Source organism: Acanthopagrus latus, chromosome 13 (genome assembly GCF_904848185.1).
Source record: "Acanthopagrus latus isolate v.2019 chromosome 13, fAcaLat1.1, whole genome shotgun sequence".
Classification (NCBI taxonomy): Eukaryota; Metazoa; Chordata; class Actinopteri; order Spariformes; family Sparidae; genus Acanthopagrus; species Acanthopagrus latus.
In genome coordinates this window covers 23030787-23047494 of record NC_051051.1, presented here as the reverse complement: position 1 = coordinate 23047494, position 16708 = coordinate 23030787, and the positions used below count along the sequence as shown (strand labels likewise).

Sequence of the window (16708 nt, the reverse complement as noted above, 5' to 3'; positions counted from 1 at the left end):
AGAACAGTCTGGAAGGCAATTAAGCCAACACGCAGCTGACTGAAATGTCTGGAAACAACAGATACCATATTTACATTAAGGGCAGCGTTGTCCCAGAGCCTCAAGTACTCCTCATAGTGCTCTATCTATAGATGGATTCAAGTGGCTTTTTGCAGTGAAAACACACTGCCTGTGTGGCTTCCTGACACATACAAGCCATAATGACCCTGCAACTGGCAATGTTTATATAGCTCTGTGTCTTTTCAGTAGATAATTTTGCATATATAGTACCACCACATTATTGTGTTGAGTGTGCTGACTACCTTTCATGCTACTGGTTATTAAGAAAGTAAACTAAGGATCAGCCTCGCACAAGTTTGCAATCCTATTTGTGTCTTTGTTTTCCCCCTGTGGATTTAAAAAATAAAGATTGCAAATCTAGTCCTCAGTCTCTCCACATATCCCCCAATAGTGTAACTGCACAAGTATCCTTTAGGGGCACTTTTGGGGCCCGCGCAGCAAAGGCTGGGACGAAAAGGTTAATCTTGTAATGTTACGGCTTCATTAAGCCAGACAAACATTCAAAACAGAATTGGAAAATGTCTAAAACACACTTTGACTTAAACAAAACAATAATGTTACAGAACTTTACAAACCTGAACTCAGAAAGGGGGGTCATATATCAGGGTCATATATTTAACCCTAACCCTGAATAAACCCACCAACCAACAACATTAAAGTGATAAACAAAAGAAAATAGATATATTGAAAATATTAATACCACAAACAAACCCAACAAAATGTCCACATGCTGCCAAGTTGGTTAGTTTAGAGTTCCCCTGCTAAGCAATGGGAGCTGGCTCCTTCCACTTCCTGCTTTTCAGCACAAAAGGCTTCCTGAAACTCCAGCTCCACATTTTGTCAGGTGACTCAGAGGCAGACAGAAAACAATGTGCGACTTATTAACGATTCCAAGCTACTCTGAGACCGCTAACTGTTAACTGACATGCATGCACACAAATTGGAGAATATGTAAGTAAACTGGTACACTGAGCCTTGTTTGGGAACCACCAGTCACATGAGAAGAGTAAGTAAATAGAAAACCGAGCACCTGAATTTGTTTTATGGAGCTATGTTAAACACAGTTACAAAGTGGCTCACAGAAGGGAGAAAAACAAGACGAACTACAAAATATAGGGTCATAACATCTAGAAACATAGTTGAAACTTTGCTTCTCTGAGAATACTGGGAGACTGAGTAATGGATTTGGACAGATTTGACTATTTGCAGCCTTAAATGCAGTGACTGAATAAACAAAATGCTTTTTTACAATAAGTTACAGTTGCAAAGATGGCTTGTGCTTATATGATGTCCATTATTAAGGTCTGCTACAAACAATTACTATTTTGATTAATCCTCCTGATATCATTCCCGAATAATTGCCTGCAGAAAGCCTGGAATGAGTGTTAAGAGCTGCCTTTATATTTCCCTCTAAGTCTCGTTTTGTTTGACCAGCTCTCAAAAAACTCAAAGACATTAAGTCTGCCATCTTACACGATAAGTAAAAGCAGCCAATTCTAAGCTGGAACTGTGAAAGTTTAGTGTTGTTTTTGCCCGCACAATCACTGAAACGACATCAGATCATCAAAATGTTGCAGTTAAATTAACTAATCAATTAATCATTTCAGCAGCTGAAGTGCTAATCTGAACGATTAGTTTCCCCTCCAGATAAAACGTGTCCATAAAGCTGTGTTGTTCATAGGCGCTGCTCACAGGATTATCAAAGCTTCGCATCAAAGTGACTCTCTTGCCATGAGAAACGACATCATTGCATTTGTGCTGCCGAACACTAATTGTGTGCAGCATAATCGCTTGATCCAAAGCAGTGGATAAAAGCTACTTAAGCTAGAAATGATACGAAAATCCAGCAGATGCACCACGCTCACACTGATTCTGGCAAGAGGAACACTGTCTTGCTCATATTAATCATCTCCATAAAGGTCTCCCTCCCCCGCTACCTTTAGACTAGAGAGTTATTACCAGGCATCTCTCCAAAGAAAATCCAGGGAGGAAGAATTTTAAAAGGCCCCCTACCTGTACCATAACAAATCAAAGATTACAGTCCCTTTCTTCTTTTTTCTTTTGTCTCAGGGTGGCAGAAGACAGGGGAAATTTATTAAGTCTCTTTCGATTACAGGAGACAATAGGTGTGATCATTTTGTTTTTGTTTTTTTTTTCTGAGCTGCTAATTGAAAAGAAAGGCAGGGAGTTTCAGACCTTGAACTAGGGAAGAGGGAGACGGGGGGGAGTCATGGAGACAGACTGGGGTCCTGAAGGGCGAGTTATCAGGCGGCGGCAATTACCAAATGTTTGCATTAGGGACTGGAGGTATTTCAAACCAGACAGGAGGAGGTGAGATGAGGTGGAATGGAAAAGAGCCAAGCGCCACATTAAACTAAGTGGACAGTTTGCATCTTGTTGTTGTTTTTTTTTTTTTAAAGCAATAACAGCAATGCTTCCTTTTTCTCTATTTTTTTTTTTTTTTTTACTGTGATGAGAGGAATGACAGTGCTGCTTCTTTAGCATCAATGAAGTACACATAGTGGAAGTCTGGTACTCTTTCTGTTGTATTACAGCGACACAGAATTTGGTGTCAGTGCTGCTGAAGAAGGTTTCTGCAAAGTCAAGTTCATATGTGTTATTAAAAAAACAAAGAAAGGAAGAAATGCGCCAAAAACGAGACTTTCAGTTTTCAGTTGAGGTGTATGTGGGAGTGCTTGCGTGGGCATAGATCTAGTAAGCATCCGTAAATCTGGAAGAAAATAAGACAAAATGATAACAGAGGGAGGACAAAGTACCAAGATCACAATGTAGTAATACTCCACTATAAGTTAAAGTCCTGCATTTTAAAGTAATAATTAATTATAAAGTTAATACTGATAAATTGATTTGGAAGCAGCACATTGCCGTTGGGGAGTTCAGTCTCGTGGTTTTCCAAACTAGCGGTCAGGCTCCTTCCAAGACAAATCTGACAAATCTGGGCTCGTGAGATGATTAATGGGTCAAGAAATGAGAAGAGCAGCTGTGATACACACATTTGTTTTCATATTGTGGACTTTTTTGTGAGAAAATAATGCATAATTTTTACCTCCCTCAGCCTCAAACAGTCATGCAGCCATCTGGAAAATGTGTCTGGTGGAATGGCTAGATACACACAGACCATTTTTACACCAAGATTTACTGCCCATATATGCAGGTTTTTTAAAACCCACTAAAAATAAGGCGACTGACTCTTTCTCATTCCTAGCAGGGAAGTTAGCTCCTCTGTAATTTACATCTGGTGCATCACATTTGCCATCACAAGAACGCCGGATAAATAGCAGACAGTAGAAAGCAGCATGGAGGCAAGTGACAATGTTGCCTAGGTTCCTTTTTGATATATCTTTTACTTCAGTCTCTCTTTCAAACTCAGTGACGACTGCCTGATGGTTGAGTGCAGCTTGAAAACTATTTCTGTGCTGGCGTCTGAAACCTTGACATGCATCATAGCATCATGCTGGAAAAGGGGGCAAAAATGAGCGCGTCCACCTGGGTGTCATGTTTCCATCAATGCTGATTCGTGCTGGAGCCGGTAAACATCCGTGACTACTGCAGAGTTAGTTCACCTAGGTATGAATGCTGATTGTTCCCTCTCCCACTGAAGGCAAAAATCAAATGTAAGGGTGCAGCGTGAACGGGGCTATAGGCAGGTTGGAAGCTGTTGGCTCCAATTATGCATTATATTCCAAATGCCTCTCATATTTTTTTATGTAAAATCTGAAAGGCGACACATAATTATAGCTGTGAGATAAATGCAGTGGAGTGAAAAAGTTTTTTGTCCCTGTTTAAAAGTGGAGCAGATGTAACGGAATTACACTGGCGAACTACCTCAAAATTGTATTCAAGCGAGAATATATACATAGTTAAACTGCACTACTAAAAATAATGAATAATTAAAATCATACCAATAGGGTGAAGGGGCTTTCGGAAAGACAAGATAAAACGCAAGTAAGCAACAGATGCGACATTAATATTGCATCAGGGGTTAAGGGGGAAGGTTGTGAGCTGAACGGGAGAGGTGAGGATCTGACAGCGAGGTGAGACGGCACCCAGCATCCCAACCAGAAAAACGACATCTTACCTGTTCATGTAAACTATTACCTCATATTTCATTTCCCCCTCCTCGATCCCTCCACATTCATTTGCAGTCTTCTCCCCCGGAGGAGGAGGTAAGCGCTAGATACGTCCAACATCTATTTCATGGAGGACTCGAGCTGTAATAAAGCGGCCCCAGAGCTCTTGGATTCTTGTTATGTGTGAATATATTCCATGCTGGGGTGAAACAAATTCCTCTCTGCCCACTGCGTGTGTGGGTGTTTGTGCTATATTCCCCCAGGAGTTACGCTCTACCATGAAACAGTGTGTAATTATGTTTTCACTCGCCCCTCACCGCTCTCCCTGTTTGTCTCTTTTGGTTTTTGTTTGTGTTCGCGCGATCAGTCCCTCCAGTGATCCTGGTCTATCCAGAGACGCAGGCCCAGGAGCCCGGGGTGTCTGCCAGCCTCCACTGCCACGCCGACGGCATCCCGAATCCCAAACTCCTCTGGCTGAAGAACGGCATGGACCTGCAGCCCAGATCCTCCAAACAGCTCTCTCTCATAGGTGAGGAGTGTTTAAGTGCTGTCAGCAGAGAAAGCGCTTTAGCAGGTACTGTTTGTCACATCTCATTGGTGCAGTGTTACAAACCAACAGCACTGCAGCACGCCAACACTGCAGGGTTTTTTTTTTAAAACCTAGACAATGCAGGAACAACAAAAGCTTGAAATTCAAACTCGTGTTAGCTCCTTTTTTTTTCTTCTTTTTATTGAAAAACGCTTGCCGGCAGTATTATTTTGTCATGCTTTCCATTTATTTGTATTCCATATGAAGATGATGAAACTGAGATTGCGGTCACCCTCCTCAGCTACCTTCATTCTTTTGCACCTCAGACAAAATAAACACACGTAGTCTTCTCAAGTGAATGAAAAGGGAGAGAGGGCAGATAAAATGAAATATACTGTGTGTCAGGAGATGGCAGCTACTTATCCAGCCAGCTTTTTAAAGACACACTCTCGATATTGGAGGGAAGGAGAGCAGAATGGGGAACGACTCCTTCTTTTTATGGCCTAGTTCTCATTAAGGGAGAGTTTATTGGCTGCGTGTGGGTCATTACCTGTGGTAATAGCCTGTTATCAACCCTCAGACACTCAAACATGGGAGGTTCTGCAAGGTTCACCGACACATAAACACTGCAGAGGTTACGGCTTCAGATTTAACTTATGTTGGCAGTGGCAGAGGGGGTAGGAGGCCTACTTACAGAGATAATTTGTGCTTTTCCTCGTTAAAAACATTTAGGAAAGTGAAGAGAATAGAGTGGGAAAAGTAGATTAAGTGGTGCAGATTAACATTTTTTTCATCCTGCTGTGCTTAAAAAGAGAGATCAGAGGACATGCAGAGGAGGTGCCATTTGTTTTTTTCATTTTCCACACATCACACATAATGTCAGGAGTGTAATAAAGACGCTATAAAAGTGTTGCCTCTATCCTCATATTTGGCTTCTGTGAAAAACCTGAACCACACACTGACAGTTGGCAGTAAGGAGTATCGATTATAAGCCACAGTTGAACAGTAAAGCGAGAAACTGCTTTGTGTTTGCTGACTGAATGAAACTGAGCTCGACGCCGTCCGCAGCGCTGCAACCGCTCGAGCCGCTTGTCGGCCTGTTGTTCAGTTTGATGTCGAGCAAACCTCTTAAAACAGCTACACAGACAACGCTGACGCGTGACATTACAGATCATTTTCTGACTAAGGCTACTTCATGTTCCACCGTGCACCAGTTTCAAATAAATAAGATCATTTTCCCCTATAATCCCACCCGTTGTTAATCAAGGGTAATGGATTACTGTAAGCTAAATGCCGTTGAATCTCTTAGTAGTAATTATAAGGCCACAGAGGAAATCACACATCATGTAGCAGCATGGACGGATTATAATGACCACGCAGAGTCTCTCCCAGGAAAGGATCATATAGCCAGCCATCACACACCATGTTTAATGTTGGGAATTTGATCTTTATGTAGAGCTGGCAGAGGAAAAAATGTCACATCAATTTATGACCCTGTCTGTTTGCATGAAACCCGTTTTTTCTATTCTATTTAACACTTTGCTGACCTGCTGGAAGGATGTCGGATTTCGTGAAGTGGTGGTCGACACTTGACTGTTACTTTATGTCCAATGGATTTAACTGGTGAAAGTTTCCACAGACTTGAAACGACTAGTTGAACAGATTGTTTGTCATGTCGGCGGGGGGGGGGGGGCCTCAGGTAAGCTGTAAACATAACGCTGACATAGGTTTATGTGGCAGCCCTCCTAGCAGTAAGTAGCCTATTAATACACACTGAGCAGGAACATTTGCATTGATTTGTTGTTGAGTTGTTTTCTTACCACCCGACTCCTCAGGGAAACGTATCACCATTTTGCTGCTAAATACCATTTAAAGTATAACATATGGACGCTGAGTCAGAAAAGCAAAAGCCAATATGGAATCTTAAAACTTTCTTTCTAATGGCCAGCAGGGGTTACTCCATCGGTTTCAAAACGAAGTGCAAGCTTATGAGCGAATGGATCTGTATGCTCAGTAAACGTTCTGCCAAAGAGTTTATGGTCTTAATCGCTAGTTTCAAGGCTTCTCCAATCAATGTGATGTTCGTTTGTAAATGATGGTCCAATTAGATTAAATTAGGCGATAAATCAGGGTTTGCTTTGGGGTGTAGCTACCTTGTAATTGACAAGTTGCTTCTAGGAAGTGTCCTAGGGGTCTCGCTGAGATTGAAACAGTGTCCTCTCCAGCTGTTGTTCAAATACAGTCAAGACCGAAAACCAAGATGACAAGGGCCAAGTTGCAAAAGTTGAGACTTCAAAGAGCCCACAAATGAGTCAGGAGGCTTTGAGGATGTCTGGTCTAGTGTTGTATAAAGATGGACAAAGGCTAAGTACTCACAAATGTTGTGAGCTCATGGCTGTATGTGTTCATACTTTTCCATTACCTTTTTTTTTTTTTAATTTTCAGACTTGGTGTACAACATATTTAGAGTTTGCAGTTGCAATTAGGTGAGGTTGAGGCAACAAAACCACCTGGTTAGGTTGAGAAAAACATCATGATTTGGGTTACAGTAATAAAATCAAAGTCCACTTTTGGATCAACAAACAGTGTTTATCACAAAAAAGAAAAAGTCGTCTCTGTTTGAAGTAAGACATGACGAAACAGTTCGATGCCAGCCAACCTAAGACCCTAATATGATACTTGGATAGCGGCCATGTTAGTCATGTTATCATGTTAGAATATCGATTTACTGCTGCTTTAAGGCCAGCATCTATCATTGACTCACATGCCCCATTCACCCCTGCATTAACATACCCCTTGGGAAGAACTTAAAGTAAAATATTAACGTTTATTATTATGTAGCATTTGGCATTTTGTGCAATTTGTAGCTCCCCTCACCCTATTACAAGACCAAAAAAATATTACGTTGCTTTAAAGTAATAATTTAAAAGACAGCCACTCAAAATCTCTGTCATCACGAACTGCTACGAGCTTGCAAATAAGGATATCAAGGCTAATTTAATGAGCGGCTGATTAAATGGTTTTCAATAACAATTGATCAGAACATAATAATGATTTAGGAGTAATTAGCGGTGTCTCGTTCAGTGGAGGCCTGCTTCAAGGCAGTTTTAACTTCAAAGCCTGAAACACTTTTCCCCCGATAAAAGGGAATTACTATCAGAATCCCAGAGACATTTCACTAATGTGAAAAGCTTTGCGTCAACTTCTGTAATGTCTCGTTATTTTACAACCCAGCAGACACGAAGTAGAAGATAGAGACAAGTTTCGAAAAAAGAAAACGGGAACATCTTGTTTGTTGCAAGGATGTGTTTTATCGCTGTCCGCCGTATGTTTGGCTCTGCTGGGAGACATATGCTAAAAGTTTTGGCAGGTAGAAAGTAGATGTGAGAACAAAATAAAAAAAATGAATAAAAGAACTGGTGAGAGAGACGGAGAGAGGATACTTTGAGAGATGCACAGACAGGGATGAGAACTGAAACTTTCTTTCATGTGTGCACACAACGTGGCCTGTAAGAGCATCAGTGTGACACATGCACATCACTCACCCCCTCTGTGCTGTGAAGTATGTGGTGATGTGTTCAACCGTGGTGCTACGTACAGTACAGAAATGCTCAGAGTTCAGCTGTGCATCTCAGAGACTGATGCTGCGGCAAACATCAGAGGATCCGCCTCTGATGATGACCTCTGTGTCTTGACACGGCGGTCATCGCCTGTCATCTCCGTCTGACATCACCGCTACATCTTGAAGTGAACAATGCAGAGCTGTACAGTGTGTTGGAGGGGGGATACATGTGAAACTGCTCTAGTCTTAACTGGTGTCAGAGTAGAATATAAAGTATTCACTGTTCTGCACATTCACAGAGTAAAAATTGCAACCTCATATATATTTTATACCGTTTCTCTTTTTTGTACATATGTATATATGCTTATAATTTTTACTATAGATTTTATCGGGTATATTTTCCCTTTCTTACTTTGCACTGTTTATTTCTACTTGACCTGAGGAGATAGCCATTCATATGTGTACATGTGTATAGTGACAGTAAAAGGACTATTCAATTTTATTCTATGCTGTCAATGCTTTACCGCAGAGCAAAGTGTTCAGCAGCATCCGAAGGTTGAAAAAGTATCTGGGGTAGTTTATTATTCCAAGTCCTCAAACGGCCTGACGAAGTTCTTGACAGCTGAAGCATATGGGCATGTTTTCACTGTTGCTGTGATCCAACAGCCATGATTAATTAAAGGCTTTTATTTGTTACCTGTTGGAGTGCCTCAGACTTTTTCTGCGACACTCAGAATATATTCAACAAACAACAACTACTATTAACTGCTCATAATCTGATGATGACACATTCACAGAGTCTGAGACACTATAGTGCTCACGGTGACTACTTTTTCCAAGTTTTTTTCTGTTGTAAAGGAGATGTTGATACTTACAATATTATATAGTGTTAAGCCCCCACACACCGCCCAGACTTAAACCAATGGCCAGCTGCCGTTATCTGACCACTCCGTTGCCTCTGGTCTGACCCATATGGCAGAAAAGTTGCATTGAAACATACCGCCTCGACGGCTGCCAATTACACAGTAGCGTGTACTTTCGCTACTGAGACTACATGAAAACAGGAAATGACGGAACGGAGTGATTAGAAAATTAAAGTGCACACCATTGAGTTCATTGATTCACTAGCACACCAGCAATCAGAATGGTCATACAGCTAGCACACAACCAGTCAGAGTATCCAATGGCTCAGACGGCCAACAGCCAGGTTGAATCGGAGCAGACACTGTCCACGTGGTCCCAAAAGCTTCCAACGCAGCTGAACACACCGAACAGATTTGTTCCCGAACTCGTCCGAGTCTCCCCAAACTCTTCAGATGGCCAACGGTTGGCCTGGTGTGTTTCAGGCTTTAAATCACAACTATACCCATGGCCAGGAGTTACTGGACTAGCTCTCCGTTATATAGATCTGACTTGAATAGCCCTTGAGTCAGATACGACCACCAGCCGTGCCCGTTAATGACAGCTCTCCCCCAAATGATCTGAGGGCTTGTTATGGTGCTGGGTCGGCATTTTGAAGGATTTTGCACCGCCCGCAGTTTCTGAGTGCACCACCACTGTCATAAATGCAAATCCCAGGTCCATAACAGTTAGTCAGCAGTACTGTATATGCTAACATTGTGTTATGTGTTCAAAACTTGCATGCTGAAGTAAACATGTATGTAACGCTGTGATCCCACCTTCTGGAAACAAATAGAAACAAGTGATGGAGGCGCAGAGATGCTGAGACATCATGCACTTTGTTACAAGACACAGCACAATCACAATGATTCTGAAGCTGTGATTTTAAGGTTAAAAAAAAGTTACATGATGTTACTTAAATGACACGAGATTAACGATATCTTTGTGTTTTTGTTGGCCCAAAACAAATGAGGTCTGTGCATGAATTTAAGTCTAATATACTTATGAGCCCTTCCAGTTATTCATGCTCTCAGACGAATATGGCTAATTTAGTCTTCAGACATTTGGGGAGCGTGTCTGATCCATCGTTACTTGCCCTTTGTTCATGTTGCTTTTTATACTTTTACATAAAACATTACACTGAATGACTGCTGGATATCGGGTCACAGCGTCCATAGATTATTTTTTAATCACATTATAGCTTTATAGCTTTATTTCTCTGGTTTCTGTCGGATGACTCCCACACATTCAGGGTTCAGCAACTTTTTAACACTCAAATCTATATGTGAGGAGCTCGAGAAAGACTGAACTGTTGCAGTAACAGCTGTTTATTTTCCTTTTTCGTTCTTACCTCCTTTCTTGCAGCAAATGGTAGTGAGCTCTTCATCGGCAGCGTCCGGTACGAGGACACCGGAGCCTATACCTGCATCGCCAAGAACGAGGTGGGGGTGGACGAGGACATCTCCTCGCTGTTTGTTGAAGACTCGGCCAAGAAGACCCGTAAGTCACACGGTGTCGCATTTTATGTTTCACTGTTGAAAGATGAGAAAAAAAAAAGTTACAGTAAATTCATGTACAAAGAAAAGGCACCTCTAGTTTAGTATTCTGCTGTAAATGTTGTTTGTGGTGTTCAGTTGGCAGCTGTTGCTGCTTTACAAATGCCCCATTAATCTCTTATCCGCGTTATTATTGGAGTCAACACATCAGCTAATAAGCACAAAAACTGCTTTATGTCTGAACGTCTGATGATTCCTTGTGCCCTTAGATGAGGTGAAGAAACTGCAGGCAGCTGCTGCAGATGTGTAGTAGGCAGCTGAACCTCTGCTGCAGCTGCTAATATCAGCTTGGCATCTTTTATAAAAACGCTGAGATCAGACTGCACAGTATCAGCTCGGTGATGCCTCGACCTAACGGCTGAGGGGGCTTCTGTAGTGGCGTCATCGAAACTCGACATTTCAAACAATCAATTCACATATATTATGTTAACTTTGATATTCGGTATTTCTCCAGCTTGCGTCATTTTGATGAGCTCACCATCCCCTGCCTAGAGAGAGCTTTTCAGGCTAGTTGGAATTACACCGAATAATCAATGACCTGTCTCCTCTCAAGGCAGGAGCGATCTCTTGATTTAGGAGGAAATATGATACTGTCAACACCAGTGAGGAACATTTTGTAGCTGTCAAATATGTTTTGTCTTGGCATGTCAAGAGAAAAATCACCTGCAACTCTGATGTCTCTTTTTTTTCCTAAAAGTGATTTAAAGTTTTTTTCTGCTTTTCTCCCCCCTCTGTTGCTTGGCGGCTGACTCTGCAGTTGCAAACATTCTGTGGAGAGAAGAAGGTAACACTTACAGCCTCTCAACATGCTTTTGTATTCATGTGAACAAGAACATCCAGCGGACGGCTCTTCGGGGCCTGCAGCTGGATATCTGCTCTTTTCATGATGTTTGCCAAGAGAATCACAAAGTTGTTTTCCTCCCCAAAACTTTTCTCTAAATGTTGATTTTTCTTCTCGCTCGTCCGAGGTTTTTCCATTCCTTTGTTGGGGTGCTTTCCTATCTGTTTTTCAGATCACCCGCGGAGGAAACATTTACACACAAGTGGGGGATTTTCTGCATTTTGCAAATAATGCCACAGAGCCGGTGCGGCGGCTATGAGAAAAACAACTTTGTGGTTTTCAGTAGACAAATCCACCCTGTCTTTATAACATTGAATGCATAAGTACAGTGTTACTCTTCCAATGGAAAACCCACTGCGGTTTAGAGTACAACACAAATAAAATCTGCCTCCTATACATCAGCGCCACGTCAAGTTTACTACAGAAGCCGGTGTGGTTTAGAGTGCAGTGTAAGCATTTGGAATATATGTGAGACTGTATTAGCACTCACAGCTGATTTTGCCTCATTAACACGGCGCGTGACTCATCTGTGAACAAACTGCTTGTTATTATGTAATTTGTCATGTGTCGCTGTGTATTTTTGCATTTTTCCGACAGTATGTTTCAGACTGTTGAGGCGTGCCCATTCTCTTGTGTTTTATCTCACAGCGTTAGCGTGCAAAATAATCTCTTAACAGCCTGATGGATGATCATCAGTTTTGTTTTTTTTTGCATCTTCATGTTTATGCATGCTGCAAGTGTTTACATGTGCTGATGGTTCTCATCTCTGCTCATATGATGTACGTACCCCTGTCAGCCGTTGTAGCTTGTTGCTCATCTGAACACCTCAACATCAGCCCGAGCCTCGCCAGCTCATCAGCAGCTGTTTTACTCAGAGCAGACGAGATGTGAAATGTTTCCTCTAAGAGGCACTGCCTTTAATTCCACGCCTCTCGCTGCGTGCTGTGGTCATGTTGCTGACAAGGCCCTTTTGTAGGCATTGTCAGGAAAAGCTGGCAGCCACACACTGCCCATCCCCGCTCACACAGAGCCATGCTAACTGGAGTCTGGCTGCGTCTCCTCCAGCAGGGAAATTGAAATGCCCATCACAAATGTCGAAGATGACAGGGGCAGGATATTTCTGCTGTGCTTAATTTGTATTTGTTGCTTTTTTTCTTTTCTTTTTTTTTTTTTTTTGCAGAAGCACATTTGTCAACAGTTTTCTGTCTTCTCTTCCAGGGCTGAGTGTGGGGAATATGTTCTACGTGTTTTCAGATGAGGGCATCACTGTTCTGCAGCCGAGCGAATGTGAGATACGTCGACACATGAAGCGGACAGAGAGGATCGTTGCTACATATGTGAGTGTATATTAGGACTGGAACCTCTAACTTTGATGCAGTGCCTTGAAAAATACCAGTATTAGATACCATGAGAAAAATATAAAGGGCAGAATGACTGTAGCAAACATTAAATATCCCAACTTTTAAAACATTAGGGGTCGTTCACACGACAAGGTTTTATTTTTGCATAAAACGCTATACTTTTCTTGCATTTTGCCCATTAATCACAGTGCATCATCACTCATCATCGCATTAGCTGGCACTATGCTATGTTCCTGTGAAAACTGTCAACAGCACAGCACCACTTTTGGGCATACGTGTATTACATTCTCAACTTTGTTGTCATTATTTTGAGCTGTTGACTCTCCTGAGTAAATTAAAGCTCCTCCAGCAAAGTGTAGATTTGTTGCACCATTATTATGAAGCGATGGCACGTGGTGCTAAATTGCAAGTGCTACTGCAAACCTGCTAGCATACACACTATGGCGTTTAGAATCAATTTAGTGGATATGCACCAGGATTATTTTTTTATTAGCTGCTGTCATGTTAACAGGGCCTTTAAAATAATGTGCAGAGCTGAAACAGTTTGAAAAATTCAGGAGCGATCTGTATTGAAAAAAAGTCTATATTTTTGACAGCATTGGTGCTTAGCAGTCATTTTTTGTCATCAAGATTACTATATGAAATAACATGCAAGTGCATTAAAAAAAATGGCAATGTCAGGTTTTTGCCCTGTTACATTAAATAGATTTCAGGACGGCAGTGTCTGTAAGTGCTGAATCAAATTACGTGCCGGGCAGAAGGATGTCAGTGTGTTTTTTACATTAGAAAAGGCCTGCACTCATACAATTATGACACATCAGGTGAACAGCTGAGAGCATCTTACTTACCGTCAGTAATGAAGCTTAATTTAGTCGTTGTGCCGTAGGATCACTGCAAGGTACTAATAGTTTTGTTCTTAAACAACACAGTGTAAATCTGAGTCATATCTGTTTGTTGTTCAGTGTGGGGTAGCTTGCCACCAAAATGAAGGCCACCCTTCCTCTTCTCCTTGTTCCTGTTGTTAGCCTGGGCACCTCACCTCACTAAATGTAATGGGATTACTTGTGTCCATTAGTCAACAGCTCGCACCACTCGACTATAGAGTCTATAGTGCAGACCCCAAGGCCTTTAATCCACTGGAGAACATCCCTCTCCCAGAGCAATGGGCTTTAGATGGTAGAAGTTGCTTGTTCCTCTGAGGGATTTGGGTTTTACAGGAGCCTGTAATTGTATTAGAGATCAATACAAACTCAATAAGCCATGTGTTACTCAGTTCCTGCTGTAAACAGCAGTTTCTCCACTTTGGCGAGGTGGAGACGAGGTGGAAAATCTTGAAACACAGCCTTTGTGTGTGTGTGTGTGCGTCTGTGTGTGTATATTAGTGCTAACATACCAGTAAACATAGTCTGTGTGTGTGTGTGTGTGTGTGTGTGTGTGTGTGTGTGTGCGTGTGTGTGTGTGTGTGTGTGAGTGTATGTGTAAGGTAGTGTGTGTGTAAATGTCTTGTCAGCAAAAACAGCAGGCTGCAGGCTGTGTGAAAGTGGTATGTAACTGGAGTCAGTTCAGGTATTCCGTATAAATGTGTTGTTTTCAAATTGTATTTCTAACATTAAGAGTGACAAGTTATATGAGGGAGAAACTCATGATGACTATTATTAGTAGCTCTAATAATAAATCAATTATTGGAACGAAGCACGCAGGCGTAGAGACATCAGTACGTACCTTTGTTGGGGCAGAGCTGTCTGCTGGAAATCTAATTCAGTCTGTTTCAATCAATTCTTTACACCTTTCTGTTTTGTCATTTTTATTCCCCCGTTTAATCTTTTAATCTCCTGTTTAGTCTTTTTCTATTTGAGTTTATGTCTATTGATTCAACTTTGCTCTTTTTTAAATCCTTCATACGTGTCTTGTGCCTTTAATGTCTTCTCTACATCCCTCCAAATTGCCTTGTTGTTGGAAGGTGCTATACAAAAAACATGTGTGAATATATCACAGTAAGTGCTGTTTTTAAAAAAAGCAAGTCAGTCGACAGATAATGAAGAATTGCTCTAATGCCGTGAGCATTGTCATCATTTTAGCTAACTCCCTGTCCATCCTGCAGTTAGTGATCCTCTCTCTCCTCTCCACATCACCGCTCTTACACGACTCCTTTCTTTTTTTTTCTTCTTCTTTTTTTTGAGGTGACTCTCTTTGCCTGATTCTTTTCTTCAAGAATTTTTCTTCGCTTGGCCTGTTTCGGTCTTGTAATCTGTCACCAGGAGCACTTGAATTAGTAGCTTTCCCCTGGAGGATCTGGCTCTCTGCCTGTTCCCCCAAACAGACAGGACCGCCTCTTTCATGGGGTACTCCGTCCTGATTGGGTAAAGGAGGCAGGGATACCAGAAAATGTATTTTCTATCTACTGCATGAAGGACGGGAGGAGAGACATAGGTCACTCACCATAACAATGATCACTGTTTGATATATATATATATAGTTATAGTTAGTCACTTATTTTAAAGAGAACTTAACACTTTGCTGCTTTGAGTAAAAAAAGTAGATGCTGTCATGTGTCACTCTGCCATTTTTCACTGTTTTCTGAGATTTAACTCATCATCATTATCTAACAAAATAATGAAGTGACTCAAACCAATTCTGAAAAGAAATGATAGTTGCAGCTCTAACCTCAAAATGGCAAAAAAAAAAATAAAAATAAATAAATAAAAAGGTAAATTATGAAGTAGCTGTTCCATAGAATGATCTGTGTTCCACTGGTTATTAATACATCAAACAGAGCGTCAAGATGGTCTCGGAGCTGAGACGAGCGCAGTGTAAACTGCAACCCCCCTCAATTCAAAATCACTCAGGGACCTTTGCTGCATGCCATCACTCTCGCTCTCTCGCTCTCTCGCTCTCTCCATGTTTTTTGTATTTGTGCCTCTCGACTTTGTACGGAGTTAAACAGAAATGCAGCAAAAAAGGAAATGATTAAACCGGACGCAATTCTGTACACATGTTTAACAAGGGTCATGTAAACTGATACCATGTGGTGATCACGTCGACTCCAATGAAATTAAATAACCCAAAATTTTGAATTATCGCCCAAACCTCATGTGAGAGATGATTTATAAAACTCACCATCCTGCTGATCTCTGATACATCAGGAAATCCTGCCGACCTCCTCCTCCTCCTTCTCTTCCTCCTCCCATCATCCTCTTTGTTCTCTGTTGGTTTCTTCCCAGGAGGAGATGTGCCCTAAAGGTGAGGGGGTGTCACCTCAGCACTGCGTGTGGTCCTCGGCAGTCAACATCAGGGATAAGTACATCTACGTGACGCAGCCCCTCCTGAGCCGACTGCTGGTTGTCGATATTCAAGCACAGAAGGTGGTGCAGGTGGGTGGAGCAGGTATCAGGCCTGTCGCAGCACACAGAAGCGAAGTCTCAGAAACATCTCAGGAATTATTTATCTACGAGGAAGAGACTAACGTTGTAAGGCCTCCGTGGAAAACTTTGCATGTTGGCAAAGTTGAGTGTCGAAGAAAAGTAAACTCAAAAAAAGAATTTGAGGTTAAGTTTCTCTGGATAAAGTGCACAGATACCTCTGTTGACCATACAGTCTTTTTAGATGAATCAATCTCCAAATCTGTTCAATCAGATCAGTATCAGGGCAAATCCAGGCAGATTATCATGGATCCAGATCAGTTAAAAAAAAGCCTGCTAAATCCGATCAGTGCTTCTCTGTGCTGTGGTTTGTTTCAAGATTCAGTTCAAGATTCAAAGTGTCTATTGTCATATGCACAGTAAGTTACATGTTTCTCTGTACAATGAAA

The 16708-nt window shown here is 41.6% G+C and overlaps 1 protein-coding gene and 1 long non-coding RNA gene across 4 annotated transcripts in view; one reads left to right on the top strand and one right to left on the bottom strand.

Annotated features, from left to right (window-relative positions):
- The window catches only part of fstl4 (follistatin-like 4), a 214544-nt gene that overhangs the window by 178503 nt on the left and 19333 nt on the right, over positions 1-16708 (top strand). For all 3 annotated transcript variants that reach the window (XM_037119954.1, XM_037119956.1, XM_037119955.1), the window contains exons 9-13: positions 4519-4680; positions 10508-10642; positions 11456-11482; positions 12758-12876; positions 16122-16271. In XM_037119954.1, coding sequence (XP_036975849.1) covers positions 4519-4680; positions 10508-10642; positions 11456-11482; positions 12758-12876; positions 16122-16271 — 593 coding nt within the window. The remainder of the gene's footprint in view (positions 1-4518; positions 4681-10507; positions 10643-11455; positions 11483-12757; positions 12877-16121; positions 16272-16708) is intronic.
- Positions 4567-11411, bottom strand: LOC119031459. Its single transcript, XR_005078611.1, has 3 exons — positions 11362-11411; positions 10494-10674; positions 4567-4698 (listed from the first exon to the last, which is right to left on the bottom strand). It is a non-coding gene; the product is annotated as an uncharacterized LOC119031459 (long non-coding RNA).